The sequence below is a fragment of the Anomalospiza imberbis genome, chromosome 2 (assembly GCF_031753505.1).
Source record: "Anomalospiza imberbis isolate Cuckoo-Finch-1a 21T00152 chromosome 2, ASM3175350v1, whole genome shotgun sequence".
In the NCBI taxonomy this organism is placed as follows: Eukaryota; Metazoa; Chordata; class Aves; order Passeriformes; family Viduidae; genus Anomalospiza; species Anomalospiza imberbis.
In genome coordinates this window covers 49,383,348-49,403,532 of record NC_089682.1, presented here as the reverse complement: position 1 = coordinate 49,403,532, position 20,185 = coordinate 49,383,348, and the positions used below count along the sequence as shown (strand labels likewise).

Genomic DNA, 20,185 nt, shown 5'->3' with positions numbered 1-20,185 from the left:
TCAGGAAGAAAAAACTCAGCATATTACTGAAATGCTGAAATGTATTTGTCTTCTATATTTAAGCTAACTGAACACAAAAATGTAGTGAGAAATTTCTCAGAACTAACATGAACTGACTGTCCAATTATATTATTTAACAGCAAGAATCCCAAGCAGAATATTGGAAAGAAGTTGGAGGATTGTGGTATGTGCTTGCCACAGAGGATAGCATTATTGTGATATGGTCCAATTTCCTTACGAAAACACACAATAAGGACAAACCACATTATAGGACTTCCAAGCTTTCAACTTTAAATATATCTTGTTCTGTACAAAATCCTGTGTCATTCAGCGTCTGAAGATACTTGCTATGACAGCAACATCTTTATTTAAAAAATAAGCAGTCATTTTACTGGAAGACTAACAGTAGTCTGCACTTGAAATGACAAATCTTCCCATATTCTGATACTCAGGAATGTTAATAATATTTAAAATTATATAAAATGATTTTGGTTGCTTGTTTTTTAGCCACAACAAATAAAAGATGATAGTGTGAACCCTGGATAAAGCTCCATGTACTGAAAGCCCAGAAAGCCTGACTAGATTAGAGGCAGAACAGTGACAGAATACATTGTTTAGGCCTAGCACTTTCCCGACAATCTGTCATCTCCTGTGATAAACAGCTCTGACCACACTTCTCCTCTAGTAATAGAAGCCAAACCAGACAGTATCTGCTCTCCACTGCCAAATTCCTGTGAGCAAGATCTGCCACAATTTACCCTCTCTCCCTATACAAATATGCCATGTCCAATTAACATTAGGACTGTTCCCACTTAATACCATTTACGTTTCCTTTGTAAGGGCACACTAAAATTCATGGAAAGCATATCAAGTTACATTAGCTAATTTCTTTCTTTTTCCCATTTTTTCTTTTAGCACCAGAGAGTCAGTGCTATCACCTAACATTAACCAGCACTTTTCTTTAACAGATAAAGTTAACTTACTTTATACTAGGGATGACAGAGCCAGCTGGAAAAGGGGGTGAAAGCTGTGGAGGGACATCATATTCTTCATTTATCAGATGACCATTTGAAAAAACCTAAAAATCACACAAGTATTACAATGGGTATATCCTTCTATCACCATGGATATTCATCAACTAGGTATTACAGAACAGACCTTGAGAAGCCTGTGGGTAAAGGCTTTCCCAGGAGTTCACACCACAGAGCTGTCTCTGAAGTGACTCTCAGGCCTGTTTCAGCTCACCCCATTTTGGAGCTGTAGAACATGTTCGTTTAAAACTTCACCAAAAGAAGAAGTTTCACGTGATAGTTACTAGACAGACAATCAGTTACAGCTGAAGTGCTTGGGGAAAAATTAAGATTTCAAGATTGCAAAGTGAGAGAGATGAAGTGTAATGGCAAAGCAACAGGTACATCATGCTAAACATATTAATTATTAAAACAGTGATATAGCGCCTGCCAGAATCCATCCTCTACCCACAGGATTGCCTACCCAATTCTTGGCTTCTACCAATAGAAAAAAGTTTATATTACAATTGATATATGAATCAGGGGAGAAAATTCATTCCATGTTTCCCCCATGAATGTAAATACAGCCTGAAATGGTAATTCAGGGTTGCTTCCTCTAATCAAATGGTTCAGATCTACAACCTGAAGTTGACAGTTCAAGCAGTACTTGGTTAAAGATCTATATATGTAACTTCTCCAGACTACACTTCCACACTGACTTGGTATTCTAATTTGAAATGTATGCATTCCATCAGCTTCAGTACTGTGCTAGACCACAAGAATGCTACATGAAGGTACAGCTGAAGATATAAACCCAGTATCCTTTTAAAATCAACAGAAAACCTGCAGCATTTAAACAACAGCCTAGCTCTAAGTAAAATTTTGGTGCTTTGGCTCAATGTTGAGAAAAGCATTATATAATAATAATTAAATTGTATATAGTTTCATAGATGACTTAAGTACCTTTCATCACATATGTCAACAGTCTTTATCTATAGCAATTGAATTTCAGTAACATACTTTCAAAATAACCAAAAACTCCACTTATATGGGAAGATACTTGCTATAGATATATATATACACACATTAAAAAAATTAAATGGAGATAGAAAGGTTAAATAGCTTGTGGTCTTGAGAAAAGCAAATAGATGACAAAAATGATTTCTAAATACCATGGCTTAACCACAAATCCATTCGTCTAAGCAAGAGCTCTGTAGTCTTGCACAAGCTGTGTTGTCTTCAAGCAAACAAAGAGAGCAGCTTTGAGTTAATAACCTTTATGAATAAATTACTGAGGTGTTTTGATAAAACTGATTAGAGCTGAACTAAGAATTTTTTCTCAGGACATCACCATTTGATCTCTTTTCAAAGCTAAGCCTGACCAGCTGTAAATGGCTTTGCAAGTGCCCGAAGCTGCTAAATGCCAGAATTCTCCTCACCTACAACAGAGCCATCTGGATCATCTAATATTCCATCAGAAAATGCATACACAGTTTTGGCATATGACAGTTCCAAAGTGGACTTGAGATGCTGTATTATTACAGCATACAGGGATACATTGTTATCATGGATAATTTGCTAGAAGAATATAGCAAATCTAGAATATTCTCTCTAAGATATTTTTCTAACTTTTTACATGAAAATTGTAACTCAGACCCTCACGTACTGTTGCTTTATAAATTAGGGTACTTAACAAATAATTTCTTTATGAGCAGCTTAATATTAAGTATTGACAGAAGAGATTCAGAAACCACTAATCAGCACTGGCCAATATAAACAGCATGTAAGACAATGATGCAGGAGGGTATGAATTTAGGATTCAACACGCAGTTCATTGGAAATACCTTGGCACTTTCTGCAGGCAGCTCGTGACGTCTGTGCTTCCTCATAAACCCCTGCTCTGAGCTCACGCAGCCATGCCTCCCGTTCACATTTGCAACGGCGGTCAGTCCAGCTTTGGGGGAGGCGTCGCCCACGCCTCGGCAGCCCGCCAGCTGGCTTGTCCCGAACAAGTCCCTGGGACACCAGCCCTCAAGGGGCACGGGCTGCTCCCGGGCAGGCAGGCTCCCGCCGTGGTGCAAGTGCCTGGCGGCCCGGCTGTCCGGCAGGATGGGGGGAGGCCGCTCCGGCGGCGGCGGCGGAGGGTCTCGCAGGGGAGGTGGTGGCGCTGGCAAAGGCTTGTCCTGTTTCCTCACCATGCAGGGAGAAGACTAAACGGCACAGGAAGTTACAAAAAAGAGAAAAGTTACACAGAGGCATGAACGTTGCTCGTGACCAAGTGTGGCTTCATAATTTCTGAGATATTTTCTTGGCACCACAGCAGTACTTGCCAGGAGGTTACACGCAGGCCTTGCTGGCATTCTGCAGACAACCTGGCCCTTCTTCAGAAAGCACACCCCCATTTCTGATGTTGCATGAGTAACCCAAGCAAGGAGTGGAAAGCAGAAAAGACAGCTAACTCAGGCAAATTTATCTGACCCATATTTTTTTCCAGTATTCTTTGCTTTGGTCATGTGAATCACTTACTCATCTGCTGAAATGAATTCTGTGGAGTGTTGGGAAAAAACAGGCTTCCTGATGTGGAAGAGAAACCCGAAACACCAAACAAAATAAAATCCCAGAGGAGTAACTTGCTGACAGCAAATGAGCACAAAAAGCAATGATTAGAGAGCAAGGGGAAAAAGAAACAATTATTTCATTTTTAATTATGTACCTAGGGATGACTCCAATCTTTACATGATATGCACTGTGTTAAGAGTGCCAAATCTGAACTGCAGTTCAATTTTGCAGGTAGCAACCTAATTAATTTGTAGTTTTACTTGCAATTAGCTTATCTGCAAGCAATATTTGTCCGAATACTTGCTTTCTAAGAATTGAATTGTATCATAAATGGTTAAATGTGTTCTAAAATTATGTATGCTACTACTAAAAAGCTGAAACCCAGATTATCAGGGAAAAAACCTCATAGCTGCACAAATACGAGCACAAATCTGACAAAACCCAAACATTTTCATTATGACTGAATGACTAATTATTTACAAAGTAACAGTTGGGCCAGGTCTTTACAAATGTTATATCTCCAGCTACCATAAGAAATACAGGGAAAATTATTTTCCTGGGAATGTATAATTTTCTTGGACTTTGGTATGCCTGCATATTATTACCACTTAAAGAAATGGAGGTCACCGAACTTTTAAGTAAGAACAGCATTTGCTCTCACTTCACTGGCCAGCCCAGCACTATTCTTCAACCAGTACTTCAACATGTGAATTGAATTGAAAATAAAGTTATTCTACCTACAGGCCTATGCATAATAAAAGGAAGTAAACTAAATAAAGAACTGTTGTCGTGGTTTGACATGGAAGTGATTTTTTTTTTCTTCAGGAAGTTGGGTCAAACCAATCAGTGGTCAAGTTTGGATATTGGCACCTGAAGTGACCACTGAAGATAGGAATACGCCTCTGAGAACACAGGGGGTTAAAAGCAAGAACTCCCAAGAGCTCGCTCTCTTTGGTTCCGGTCAAGGTGCTGTGCGGACCTCCGCTGCCCAGCCATGGGGCTGGGTGGGGGAGGGGAAGCCATGCGGCCTGGTCGAGGTGAGCCGAGGGGTAGAAGGACTGGAACCGAGCCAGCTCCTGTGGACGGAAGGGTGGAGAGAAGCGGAGATGTCTTTGTCATTCCCCCCCCAGAGGGAAGAGATAGAGAGTCCGGATGGTACCTGTAACTTTGCCAGCGCGGAGGAGAAGGAGGGGGGGGGAAGGCGCCCAGCCTTGGCCTTGGGAATCGGCTGCTGGGCAGAGATATCAGCCGTCCAGGGAGTCTGAGCTTTTAACCCTTTCCTGAGAAATGAAGGCTTTGTAAAATATTACTCCTCCTTGATTTGAAGTAGAAGAGAGACAGTCTGGGATCCGAGATGATGGAAGAAGAAATTCTCGAGTTGGAAGGAGATGATGGAGTGGCTTGTGGCTGGACTTCTCTTGTTAGCCATAGACTGAACCAAATTCTCCTAACAGAAGCTGCAATTAGGGTGGTGCGTTGGTGTGCCAGGAGACCTGTTTCAGTGATTACCAGCAGAGGAGTAGAGAGAAGGTGTGGAGAAGCCCTCTATCTTCAAGGAAGAAGAAGAGGAGAAGAAGACCTCTGTTCTTGGACCCTCAGCCCCAGGGGAAAATGGGGGGGACTGTAGTCCCAAAATGAGAAACTGAACTGTTGTCTCTTTTGGTCCATGGCAAAGCATCCTTAAAAGAGCCCTGTGAGCAGTCTGTCCATGCACGGCGGTGAGAGCACTGTGACATGGAAAGGAGAGTGTCACCATGGCAGATTTTCTCCGGGCGGTTGCCATGTGTGACATGGAAACACAAGGGTGGCAATTGTGTTTCCTGGGGAGTCTGTGGCACAGGAGAGACTCTTGTCTCCCTTGAAAGATTGAGTATTTGAATATCTGGAGGGTAGCAACTTGATCAGGATCCTGGGTGGTGTCTCACTGTTAAGTTTGTTTAGGAATTAGGTGGGAGGAGGAGGGGTGTTTTGGAAAGTCTTCATCCAGAATTTAGTGTTTGTAGTTTTTCTAGTAGTAGTAGTTTAATAAAGTTCTTTCCTTTGTTACTAAGATGGGCCTGCTCTGCTCTGTTCCTGATCACATCTCACAGCAATTATTGAGAAAAGTATATTTTCATGGGGGCGCTGGCATCGCGCCAGTGTCAAACCATGACAACTGTTTAACTCACTTGTGAGTCAAGTAAAATAGTTATTTTCGCTGTCAATGCAGGAAAATAATACCCTGATCCAGATTTTTTGTTATACTGTAGAGTTATAAATTATAGTTTTTAACTTGAGCAAAATAAAGAAAGCTGTGTTCTTTTTTCCTTAAGAAATAGTTTTGGCAGGACTAAATAATCTTTTTTTTCATTTAAATATAATTTTTTTTTAATGTATGAGATTATTCGTTGTTACTCCAATTGTGTTTCCCTTAAACCCCACAATTTTTTTCCAGCAAAATTTTCACGTAAAAAAAGCAACTTCAAAAAATTAAAGCAGCATTAATGCTATCCCTGGTTTAATTTTTTTTAAAAGCCATGAACTCTGCCAAAAACCCTATTGTAAAACTAATTTTTAATGGATGTGGCATATGTTTTGTGTATATCCTCAATGTGTTATAAATTCCTTTGCATAATATAAGAAGAAAGAAGATTAAAGAAACTATTCAAACTTCTATTTTTTCTTCTAAATTATAAACCACTAAAATCTTAAAAAGATATTGATTTTCAATCTTAAAGTAAAAACCTGACAAAAGAAACAAGCTACTTCAAACTGGATTATTATAAGCACACAAGTTTCAAGTCATGTCCTGAACTTGAATTTGAATTAATCATATAAAAATGAAATTTTTTAATCTAACTCACTCTCTTTATAGAGCAATTATAATAAAACAATCAACTTGTTACAGAGAGCAGCAAACAGTATTTGTTCTTGTTCATGCTTATCCACTCAAAAAATCATTGAATCTTTAGTATCACTAGTTTTACAAAACACAACATACAATCTTATTGGCCATAGAGTCATTATTATTTCCCTTGAAAATTGAGTCCTATTATATGCCATTCAAGGTTTTGAAAGCAGTGTATCTGCACATATTTTTCTTGTAAGGACACTGTGGAAATTGAATATAAATCATCATGAAAGGAAAACATATAATTTTAATGAAATAATGACCTTTAAATCTATTTTTAGGAAACTTTAGCTTCTATTTATTTTCATTAATCAGAGTTTGCTACAGAACTGATCCATTACTGCAACATCTTTAAAATTCTGATCATAACCAAGTACAATATAATCATCAGACAAACTGAAGTCATATTTGACCAACACATGCAACCAGAAACATTTAACTACCAAAGGTGTTATGGAAAGAGAAGAGACTTCATCAGTCCGGATCTAATCTGAAGTTTCTTTAAACTAGAAGGAATTAAAGCTCTTTTGGGCATAACAAAATTCTGAAAAAGCAATATTCATGGAAATGTTTGAAATAGTCAATTTTACAAAACAAACAAGAAGCTCACCTTGGAAAAAAGCAAATGCAATTTCTCAGAATTCTTATATTCTTATATATCCTTATATCGGTTCAGGAACACTTACCTTTGGTGACCCGGTTGGGCTGGCACACGGTGACCGTGCTACTCCCTTCTGAATCAGATCCAAACGGGGAGGGACAGGTGGAAGACTAAGATGAGGGATTTTCAGGGGGTCTGGAAGTGGTTTTCTTCTTTGTGCAAGAGGGGAAGATCCTGGGGAAGTCACTGGTGAATTTTGCCTGTCATTGCACTTCAGGACAGAAAAAATAAAATTACCTTTTACCTGATGATCAAGTATACAACTTCCATTCCCCAACTAAAATGCTTGATACTTATCAGATTCTTACTAAGAGTCAATTATAATAGTCATTTTTCATAATGGACATCTGGACAGTAGAGCTTATCGTATAGTTACCGAAAAAGAGTCTACTAATCATTCTACCTCAAAATAAAGACCTGTGTAAGCTTGTGATGAAAATAAAAGAATATATATTCCAGCAATTTGTATAAAAACCTAACAATCACTGCCAAACATGAAGAAAAAAAAAATCATAAATTCGACCATAGCACTGCTACCCTTGATAGCTTTTTTATTAATAGAGCACTAAATCTAAAGTTCTACAAATTATTTTTAAAAGGTGGATATCCATGATATTGCCTGTTACTGCCTACTGCCCATTTTCAAATCATATGTCCAATACAAAACAGAAGGTATGTCTTCTGAAAATTCACCAATCAAAGTCACCAGCAAGACATTAGGGAAAGAAGTGAAATCAGCAAAAAAATGAAGTGATTATAAAAATAATTTTAGAACAATTTAATCATTTAAACAAATACCGAACTAATAACACAAACATTTAACATCCCCCTCCAGGGACAAATTATGATTTCTTTTTTTCCTTGACCTGTCCTTTCAAATTCTTCAGAACCAAAGATTTCAACTCTCACTGTTGGGTTCCACCCAATTTTGTAGCTAGTCCCTATCTCTCATCTGGCTCAGTTTTAACCAACACAGCTCAGGTGTTTGCATATATCAGTTAAGGTTATTTCTATGAACTCATTGTATGGGTTTCAGTGCACTGTAATGAACCTGAATATCTGTGCTGTTCTGTGCTTCCCCGAGAGTAGACACAAGTAGCTGGAAGAGACTCTCACCAAGGATCAGCCTTGGGCCACTTGTGCACTGAGGCATACCACAGTTCTCATATCATCACAGCTTGCCTAGAGAGGCAAAAATGCACCCATCTTTGGGCTAAACCCCTGGGATAAAAACTTCTCCCTCTCTTCATAAGCTTTTTCTCATGAATGCTGAACATCCACAGTGATAACTGAGATGAAAGTAGGAAGTTCTTTAACAAGGTAAACAAGTAAGCAACACTACCTTTCTTTACACACCATCATTATATTAAAGAAACTGGAAACTTCATAAATTCAAAAGCAGAGTGAGAAAAAGGATCTAGAGCACTGATCCTTACCAATGCTCTGTACTACAGCTTAGTTTAATATCCCATTCTATACAACAGGGATTGCTACCACATTTCCTTCAAAAATAGCCACCACAGTATTACCATAAACAGAGCACAAAAATGTAGGAGAGGGGTGAGAAGATGTTGAAAGCTAGAAGGGTAATGTACAACTCCATTATCAGGATGATTTTTTTTTGTTGCTATTTAGAGTCTTCCCCACTTTGTCTACATGTGCAAGCTCAAGGTCACAACTAAACACTCAAATTCAAGAGACAGAGCAGTTAGATTTGTGGTTTTCATGGCTACCAGAAGTTTCTCAGTTTCTCTCTTCAGTGAAGAGGTGGTCTCAATATTAATATTAAATGCCTTGAATAAAGTCTTTAAATGTTCTTTGTTTCATTTAATTGGTGAATGTCCCTGTCCTTGACGGGAAGACCACAAATATAAGCACATAAATTCCAAAGCATTTAGCCTCTCAACATTAAGGGAAGTTGAATAACTAAGCAAGATATGTATCTTGTAAGCATGCCTGAGCAACCGTAATTATAGAATTACTATAAACTGAATGTCAATTCATTTTCCTTATCAGAAGGCATCTATCACTTAAACAGCATAACAAACATTGTATCATTTAATGGCACTAGTTTTCAAAGTTTAGTTACAAGTCTATAAAGCAATCCTGAAAGCCAAGAACTATGCAATACAGTATACTCAAAGGATTGACTTCAGCAGACACAAAATGAATTTATTTCCCAAATTATCTGAAATAGAACTAAATAAGCAGGTCACACCTCCAAAAAGATTCAATTATTTAAAATAAGTGAAAGTGATATAGTTAAGTCAGAGCATTTTATGGTGTTGCACAACATAATGCATTTCAGTCAGCAGGGAATTGTTCCAGAAGAGCAGTCATATGTGATAGGAGTAGGAAACAAAGAGTAAGAAAGATAGGAAATACTGAAAACCTATTATTGGACAGGAAACATTTGTTCAGAATTTAGGATGTTCTAACTGTCACATCATTAAACTAATTAACACAATTTCCTGAGAGAGCAACCTGAGAGTCTCAAATGGGAGACTGCATGGAATTGTACAAATCCCAGCTAAGTGAACAGCACTGCAGTGATATCATTTTCAGAATATCCACCCCTGTTTCTATCTGGCAAACTTCTCTTACACAGCTCTGCTCTAAAGAATCATTAGGCAAAATGATGCCCTCTTCCCTCAGTGTGCTCACTTATTCCATCCGTGTCAGACTTCTTTTCTCCAGCTGCAACAGTCTAGCTTTTGCAGAGACAAAAATCACAGAATATTCACATTTAAAACTCATTCATTTAAAAGTTCAAGATACTTAAACCCTGACATGCTTTTAAACCAAATGAAGCAAGCAATTTATGTGATAAACTTCTAGTTCCATATATTAGCTTGGTATTTGGCTACCTCTATCACATTCCACGGACAGTAAACCACAACTAACAAAGCGAAATGGAAAATTTTCTAAGTAGTAAGTGTGTGAGAGGACCTGAATTTAGGCTTATATCCATGCCTTATAATGTCTTGTTTCAAAATAGCAAAGTAATTTTTCAGTCCCCTGGACTACTGTGTTATACTACAGCCACAATGCCAACAGAACATGCTGTGACCGCAGAGATTTCAAAAAGGGAATTGATTACGGCCAACAAGTTAAAGAGTAACTTATCAGGCATAGTTTAAAAAAAAAGTCAAATAGCTGCAAGCAAAAGCAGCTTTTCTCCCCCTACAAGGAAGCTTAATCTGTATCACCACTTGGTGCTGAAGTAAGAACAAAAGCTTTGCTGGAACAAGTAATTTTTTGTTTGGATCCACCTATACTAAAAATAAAACAAAACCAAATATTCCACAGCAGCAAACAGGTTTTCCTTGACATTCAGTATCACATTTCCATCATATCCCAAATATGAAAATCCTGTATTTCCCAGTCCACCTCCATCCAACCTGTCCAACTGCATCATTTGATGAGTGACAGCTAGGCCAACAAGATGTCTGTGTCTCATGTGGACACCAAGGCATTAACAGATATAATAATATCTACTCTTTTTGGCATACTCTCCTAAAATTCCTCTTTGTCACCTGCTGGAGGTTTCTGTATGTTTTCTATATGCTGGGAAAAAATGTGCAATGAGAGAGAACAGTGACAAAAAGCTAAATACAAGCAAGTGATTAAGACACAAACTAGATCAAATGAACTGGCAGTGACAGAAGACAGACCTTCAGTGTACAAGGGGGCTCTGCTGCACCACACAGAGACCTGTGCAATAAAGATGTAATTAAGGAGAACACAGACTCCTTTGTAACGACATGGACTTCATCTGGTTGCCATGACTGCTGCCAAGGGAAAAGCAGCTGTAACTTACTTTGCAGTTGTACCACAGAAGGGACCACACTTGTGTTTTTCCATCAGATGTATTTGTTAGTGGGATACACTGGTATCAGTTTGCCCCTAGCAGTTGTGAATTCAAGAAAAAGCCTGCTTTCAACACTGATTACAATTTCTAGTCAAGGCTTTTCCTGATGGAAATATTAACAGCCAGGCTATTGAATCAAGAGTTTTCATATACTTTTATGCCAGATAGGCACATATAAAAAGCATACTCAACATAAATCCTAATGATTGACTCACTGAGCAATACTATTGTGCCTGTTAATGTCCTTGGAGCAAACTCAAACTTCATGAGACATCCAAGAGGGTCCAAGCAGCCCTACACCAGAAGTAGTTTTCTGAAGCTTCTTTATTTATAATCAGGTAAGAGTAACTCACATATTTTTTATTTCTTGTTAAGATAAGCTGTGACCTAGGCAGAGCTGTATAATCTAGGCTTAAAACCTTAAATGAGGATATAAATTTACATCACTTAACACTGGTAACTGCAAATGTTTTTAAAAAGACAGATTTATTCTCTTTATCTTTGCTGACCCTAGAAAATGCAAGTGAAGGAGGGAGAGAGAGTTAGGTCTCCTGAGAGTCAGCAGCACACTGCCAAGGGAATCAGTAATTAGGGGAGGCACACTGCCTCCCAGCATTTATAGCCTTCAAATACTAGTAAGTAATCAGTTAATTGAGTCACTCCTGTTGAGTGACATGATCTTAGCACATTCCACCAACCAGGTGTACCGTTACGTAGGAAGTAAAATGCATATACCAGTTCAGGTACTGCCAAAGGGAATATCTGGATACGTATTTCAAGTCTTATTTTTGTATTTTAATATTTTTATATTTTATACAATGCAATAAAAACCATTATGTAATACATGCCTTCCATTACCAGGAAAAAAGTCAACTTAATAATATGGAAATGAGTGAAAACAGCCTCCTCCCATATTTTGAGAGCCAAGGTAATTTGTTGTTATTGACCAAATTCGACCTAACTCAGCTGCTGGAAGAAGCCTAGTCATGGCAAACTATCTTTCAGCCTTGACAATTTCCTATCATTATTTTAAAGTACAGCATAAATCAATCCATCAATCAATCAGGGTTTTGTATATTCAGATATCTAGGAAAATAATTTCAGAGAAGACAGTAACATCCCAGATGTGGTAACTTCATCTACTTTTAGACAAAAGTGTTTATAGACAGTTAATTCACTTTAGGGTACTGAAAACCTCATAGTCGCCTATACTGGTAGAGCTCTCCTCTATGTATTCGAGGGATATTATTTGGATCAAACAATTACCTTAAGCATTTATGAATTCAAAATAATTTGCTCGTACCAAGAACTCCTGCACTATCCATTTTCCTTATTTTCTTTCTTTCTTTTTTAAAAGAAGTGTATCAAATTATGTCTTGTACCAAAACTAAGTGACAGAGAACTCTTCATTCATTAGAACAATTAAATATTAAACATTACAGAATAGCTAACATACTCTACCAGGGACTCAAATGCCCTCTTTAAAAATTAAAAAAAAAAATTATTTTCAATATTTACCTGAGCCTGTAATCTCCACTTTTTAATATTAATTTCATAATGTGCTTTGCTAGAACAAAAGCTTAGAGGAGGAACATTTTGGGCAATAACTGCATTAACTAATCTGATACCACGGGGCTGAAATTTCTCAGTGAGGAAACAATTAACAGAGGCTTTTGGCACCACTCTTCCTCTTTTTTTTCATTGAGAAATATCAGAAGACAACTTGGAAATAGAAAAAAACAAGCTGATTGATGAGGCAGATAAACAGCCTCACTGCAGTGGATTTCTCCAAAGCCTCTGTTAGAGCTGATATGCTGCTCCTGCTGACTCATACACAACACTTAGCAAGAATTATTCATTTTTCTTTATGTGTATCCACTTAGTAATTCCTTTAAGGAATGTCTAAGGAGCTTAATGATTATTCTTTTCCTTAAAGCAATTTCAAGACTGAGGTCTTTCAGAGACTTAAGACTTTCAGACACCTCTTAAGAGTTTCTGAGTACAATTCAGGGGTACAAGTGATAAACTGTAGAACTGGTATTTTTCTGATACCTGATGTGTATTTCCACAACACATTGTGAAGCCCTACAATCACTTTCATCAAAACTTCATGTCCCTGAAACTCTTCTCTTCTAATAAGTTTCACAGCCCACCTCACTACTAGCCAGATTTTTCTTAGAATGGTCAGCCAGGTGATTTGACACAAATATATCCCATTTGCTTTTCAAGGATTAACAGATTTATGTTGAGAAAGCTTAGCACGTGTCCATGCAATAAAGTAAGAATTGAAAAATTTGTTCACAGAAATTACAAAGTTACAACAGTACCAGCAGGTTGGCTGCAAGAGCTAAATTATTGTCCTTGCCACCTATCTTCCATAATTTCAACAAATTACGTTACTACAACATTGCCGTTATGCAGCATGCTGTTCATATGAACAGCATTAATGACAAACAAAAGAAAATTTCACAAAGTGTAAAGGTCTACATAATGTCACAGAGAAAAGTATAATTTCTTTAACCAGGCTCCAAAGATACACTGATTAGCAGGAAAAATAAATAATGGTTAAAGAAATAGGCAAGTCTTATGAAGACATTGCTAACAAAAAGTATATATAAACAATGCCATGTTACACACAGATGGTATGGTTAAGACCATCACTGCAGAACCAATGGTAACAATTTTAAGAAAACAGCAGCTAAAAATCACCAAATGATGCAATAATTCAACAATTTCAAATAGACTTCAGGAGGCTGGCAGAGTGAAGATTTCTTTCAATGAACAATGAAATCAATGGAACAAAAATAGCGAGGCACAAAAGCACTCAAGCACTTGGTGGATACTTAAAAGACTTCTTATAGTAAACTTATTGTTCCTTGTTTTGATAAAGGCATAATGCATTTTTGCCTTATCATGAAAGTGATAGCATTATAAAAGCCCATCAATTCAAGGCTATCTCACAGAGGTCATGCTGCAGACTGAAATTTAAGTCCAGGCAGGAAGGATAACTGTTCCCAAGGGTAGAGCATGTTGTATTACGTACACAACACAAGAATGATTCATAAGCCTTAAGAGGTTAGGAAGGTCATCAGAAGCATGTATATTAACTGACAGATATTCTCAGATATGAGGGTGAAGAATGTGCCTTTTTTTTAACAAATACAATGATAAGGAAATGGAAAAGTAAGATGTTACAAAATTAATTCCAAGGCAACAATTCAATCTAGATGACCTTAGTATAAAGTAAAATCTGGTAAATGCTCTGTCAAAATCAGTGTCGCATGGCCTCTGACAATATCTGTTCCAGGCTAAAATAGAGTAGTAAAAACTATCACCATAAAATAAACTTTTGTCAATGATAGTGCTTATTTATCAGTAATAAAATCTCCTGCAATGAGATCAGAATTTAACATGGAGCCCCTACAGGACAAAAAACATCCCAAGACACAGTCACTATGGATAATCTCAAATATAATTTTCCCAATAAGAGTACATAATATTAAAAATTACAGAAAAAAATATAGACAACTCACATGAAACATAACTAAAAGCTACTTGTGTGCAGTATGAATTAGGCATCAAGTCACTTTTATAAAGTAATAATATTGAAAACTGTTTAGAAACTCAACTTTAATCCTAAAACATTCTGTATACATGTACACACATGTGCAGAAAACAAATGCATATAGGAATAGTTTTGCTCTTTACAAATAAAAGCTCAGGGAACTGTCCACACAGCATAGCTTGGATAAGAGTTTCAGCTGGTGCAAATTCATGCTTCACCCATTATAAACTGGTATCTCATTCACATCAGCTGAGAATCTGGAATTTTTTTTTCTCCAATTCAACTTCAGTTTTAATGCATTTGTAGTAATACATTTTGGTTTTTCAACCCAACAACTGCTCAGTGAGATGCTGTGAGCTAAAGCATTAAGTGCAACCTCTCACTGTTTAAAGTTACAGGCAGCTTTGCTTACAAACATCTGGGTTTAGCTGCTGTGCAGAGTTTGAAAAGTTACCTTTCGGACTGAAGCTAAACGATTCATCATTAGAGACTCTTCTCTATCATCATCATCATCTAAGTCCAACATGGGCATACTAAAGCTATCCATAATACTGCAGCACCTGGAATTCTCATCCCTGGGATCAAAGGGATCCACAATGACTGGCTCAGTCCCTTTGATTTCACAGCGGCAGAAAGGGCAGCCTTGGCCATCTGATTCCTACATCAAGACAAAAACATAGATAAACTTAAAAAAAAAAAAAAACAAATCCAGCAATAATTTTAAAAGCAGGATTTATACCTTTTACACAGAAACATCCTCAACCGATCTCTAAAAGCTTGTAAAGAAGGACTGGAGTAAACAGGAAACAGATTAACAAATATTTAACTATAGTAAATCTTAAAATGACTGCACATTTAAAGCTTTCTCTCTTCAATAGACTAATCTTCACTTAAAAATGACTAATCAAAATGTAGCTATTATCTCTACAAAGCACTAAATCAGTCTTAATATTACAGGTCAGGAAGTAACACGTTTTCTTTCACGCATGCATTTTTCTATTTCTTCAAGAGAAAGAAGGTGAGGTGTGTAGACAGATAATACATTTTATTATATACCTTTTATATTAACCATAAGTATTTATTTTTCATTTGATGTTAGGAAATGCAGGCAAGCTTTACGGCATGCAGCTCTTCTTGGAAAAACATTTCAGTCCATCACAGCTGCAGCATTACCAGCATTCAGAACACCTAAAGCTACAAATAGTTTTCTTCACATTTACATAAAAAAATCAGGACTTAACTACATTGTCAAAAAATTATATTAAACATGGAATTATTCTCACATATTATCAGAAACCAGAACTATTTGAATTTTAATTTTAAAATAGTATATATTCAATGATTTTCAAACAGCCATATTAAATTCCTTTTACTTATATCAGAACTGTATTTTTTCTCACCAGAAATAAACAAAAAGCCTTGAGATTCAGAATACTAATGACAAAAATCAGAAGTCTTTCAAGTACTTATAGAAATATTTCCATCAAGAAGCACAACATAGATTTGAATTATTAAAAAAAAAAAATAAAAACCCACTCCCAAAGAAATAAAACCACAAACAAATCCCCACCTAGAAGAACCATGAAGCTCTGAGAGTTCAAGATAATTCAAAGTGAAATCAGAAATAACATTGTGTTGCATTTGCAGTCAGGTAGACAGACAGCTAAAGAGAAATGAACAACAAAAATAATTCTGAACAACCTACTTATACTGAAATATAATGAAGCAAGCATTGTTTTTTTATTTCTCAGATGCAAAAACAACATTATCTTTTTTCTAGCATTATTTTTATCTTGACACTTGGCAGTCTTACAATACTGACAGGTGATTTTACAGTGTTTGGATGAGCTGAATCACAAGGTCAGATAAGTATAAATGATTGTCTCTTGACATCACTTGGAGGATTGGTACTGGATTTTAATTTTGTATGGAAAGACACATCTACACTTTCAGCACCTTAAGTACAACTAGCTAGTCAACTTTAGTACCTCAAAAACATCTTCAAATTCTATGGTCCTTATGAAGTAGCCACGGTCAAGTGAACAGAAGTCCTTCCTCACTCTATACAACTCCTTACAGTTTCATTTTCTAAAAAAAGAGCCTTTATCGATGAGGCACAGAGCTTTTAGTTTTCAAGGCTGTCTTGTACCTGTGTTCTGCACTAGCAGTTTCCATCCTCTTTTGAAAAGCCTTGGTAACCAAACATATCAGCAGACTCGTATTCAATAGTATGAATATATACCCAAGATGTCTATATTAATACACACACTTGTCCATGCCCTCAGAAAGGTTATTTAGAACATTATTAACCTTACAATAGAGCCTATATGCCCATATGCTTGTAGAAAACATGTCCTTTTCAGATAATAAATTTCTGTGGTATAAAAATGGCATTTTACTCCTGTTGCATAATACAAAAAGGAAACAAGTAAACCAAGTCTTGATTGAGAGACTGAGCCCCAATAAAGGTGAACAGCTCAATCATCCTTAGTATTCTATGCAGATCGGATGCTGCTTACTCAATTTTTTTCTGCTCAATGAAAACATCTGTATTGGATCTCTTGAGGCATGCCGAACGAGCCATTATGCTGCCAGTTAAACAACCCACCAGAAGCTCATAGCAGCTGATGCTGTTACAATGTAATACCTCTTCATTGTCTCACTAATTATGCAAAAGTTAAACTTGTAATGAAGTCTGAAATGTACCTGACCAATTACAGCTGGTAGCTATGTTCTGATGAAACCTGGTGCATTCAAACATGTCAGTCTTCTGAGCCTAAAATGCTTTGCCATTTTCTTCCTGAATCCCTGCCCCACAGCCAAGTACTGAGGACCTTTAGCTTCTCAAGTCTCCAGAACCAGAGCACATCACTGGCCTAAGACTGCAACATGCTCCTACCATGCCACAAGACACCTGATGATCACAAAGATTTCAGTCCTTCTGCTTAACCCTGTCAGCTGAGCCAAAAAATAAATGAACAAGTAAACAAAATCAACAAAACTACACACCTCTTGGAATTTTTCAGAATTTTTAAAGTAAATAATTTATGTGGTCAGACCTCTAAGTCTGTCATTCAGAATGAAACTTGAAAAAATAGAGAAAGGGTACTCCTGAAATGAGAAACACTGTTCCAGCTAAGCAGCTGCTAGTAGTGAAATAAATATCCTTTTGTGGGTATGTCTCAAATGGAATTTCCTCAGAATTTCTGACCTATGGTCAATTTGAAAGATTTGTGTTTGGAACATAAAACTCAAATTTCACAAAGAACACAAAATGGGAAACTGAGAGTACTTTGTTTTCAAGAAACCTCTATTGCTGATGGAAGAAAAACTCAAATGATACTTCTGGTATATTGTGTTGGTCTGTCACTGAGGCTTTCTTAATTAGGTAGAAAATGTCCTAATTAGAATAGGAAAATTATAGTACTTGAAGACATGCCACAAATGTAAAAGTGAAAACACACTGATGGAGGATGAACTAATTTAAAAACAGGTCCAAAATGGACTAGACTCCAGGTTTCTTTTTACTCTTCTCACTACATTTGTAAGCAAACACTGATTATTAAGTGTGGAACAAAGTCCTCTCTGAGAACTGGATGAACCTTACTTCTCCCCATAAATTATAGATACGAAAGAAGGGGCAGGGATGATGCACAATTGTAAAGAAGAATGACCTCAGCTTTAGACGTTACTTTTTAGGTTAACTGCACTGAACTAAGGGTGCCTATTCTCCCTTTTCCCACAGACTGGTGCATCCGTGAACAAGATGGACAAAACACACAACCTTAGTCACCAGGAAGTCTCTGGGCTTTTTTGGATGTTCCATAACTGACTTTGAGAGAAGGGATTTTCCCCTCCTTTAAATCTCTTAGTCCAACAACTATCTAAAGCCATCTATGTGTTTCAGTGCTTTGCATGTTACTAATGTGAAACACAGGCCTCCTAAAAGCTTCATTTTCCACAGGTCAATTCATGACCTCTACTACTGAGTGAATCCTTCTCTCACCACAGACATCCCTTCTCCTTATAAAATGCTGTCTAGTCAGTTATCCATTCCCAGCAGCTATGTGTCCTCTTTGTGCCTTTTAAATACATCATGAAGTGACCTAAGTGACTGAATTGGCACCAAATACCCAGCTTGTACTGTCTGAGTAGGTACTGGGCTCAGGAAATAGATTCCACTCAGCAGCAGTCAGCAAATGGCCTTGGCAAGACTATGAGTCCAGACTGTGAAGAGTCTCCTGGAGCTTTATTTTTCACAGATTTCTGGTTTGAAAAATGAAGACGTTTATAATTTTAAATATATACATCCTTGCACCTGGAAAAGTAAACATATACCCACATTGTAAACATGAAGGTAACAGAAATCCATCCTCTTCTCCACCAACTAAACTATGACAGTACCTGCCATGCTGTAAGGCAAGAAGTGCACATAAGGTGTCCACAAGGCTCTATCTTCACATCCTTATCATTCTCTGCACAGATTTTACACAGCTGAAAAGTGGAACCCATTTCACAGTACAATTCATACTGCTCCTGGAACAAAAGAAAGTCAAGCAATAATTTCTTTGCAACGATTTGTTCACAAAAAATATACTTCTCCAAATGCCCTGTTTTCCAATCTGCTTTAAAATCTCTCTAAAAGATCTGCTTTAATCTCTCTAAAAGCCACACTAAGGTTACTGAGACAGCTTACATTTTTGCTTCTTCCAACCTGTAATATATTAAAATGTATACCAAAAAGTATTAAAAATATCTGTACCTAGTAGATTTTGTACAGACTTGTCATATGTAACTGCTATCCTTGGCACAAATCCTGCTTTTCTTTGGTTGCAGCTAAAAGGAAGAAAATGAACATATGGTTCTAAGTGAAAAATTAAGTGAAGAATGGGAAAAAAACTGGGCTTTAAATTTCTAGGTATGAATTTAGGACTACAAAAATTATTGAATTGAAAATTGACAAGCAAGAGGGCTTTGTTACCAACAGCAAGGATGCTGTACAGCAGTATGTTGAAGTACACAATCCTTGTAAATGAAGGATTTCCTTTCCAAGAACACCGTGCAGGATAACTTGGCAACAGTCATGCACAGATTATTCAGTACTTTGCAGACTTGCAAGAGTGACAGGAAGGTAGAACACCACCATTAGAAGGAATAATAGACAAAACTCAAGTCCAGAACAGTTTTCTAGAATTAGTTATTGTTGGGGAGCTGACATTTAAATGCATTTGTATTGAAACAAGCTTTTTTAGCCTTGAAAAACCAAATTTTGAAAGCCTAAAGTAAGTACAATCCAGATCATGGGAAAATAAGCAGCTACTGCTAAGTGAAGTGAGGGGACATGAGGCTAAGAAAAAGAGAAAACAAAAGAGAAAGCTTGTATCTGCAGCTGTAGTGAGTGTATTAAGATGCTTATGGGGGAGCTCTAGCAAGGAATCCATCTGCAGCAACCTAGCCCTGCAGCCACTTTCATACCATCTTTTCATAGTTTAAGCAGGTATAGTGACAACTTACAATCTCTTTAGTTATATATTATTTAAGGCAGAGTCACATAATTCAGACTGTGTTGAATTATCATCAGAATTAGCTAATAATGTCCTCATAACTACATGTGCAGAAATAACTTGAT

At 37.1% G+C, this 20,185-nt stretch overlaps 1 protein-coding gene across 2 annotated transcripts in view; it reads right to left on the bottom strand.

Moving 5' to 3' along the window:
* CBLB (Cbl proto-oncogene B) overlaps window positions 1–20,185 on the bottom strand; it is a 131,457-nt gene that overhangs the window by 17,483 nt on the left and 93,789 nt on the right. For both annotated transcript variants that reach the window (XM_068180855.1, XM_068180856.1), the window contains exons 9-13: window positions 18,961–19,092; window positions 15,011–15,214; window positions 7,146–7,331; window positions 2,855–3,220; window positions 984–1,078 (exon numbers count right to left, since the gene is read on the bottom strand). In XM_068180855.1, the coding sequence (XP_068036956.1) occupies window positions 984–1,078; window positions 2,855–3,220; window positions 7,146–7,331; window positions 15,011–15,214; window positions 18,961–19,092 (983 nt within the window). The remainder of the gene's footprint in view (window positions 1–983; window positions 1,079–2,854; window positions 3,221–7,145; window positions 7,332–15,010; window positions 15,215–18,960; window positions 19,093–20,185) is intronic.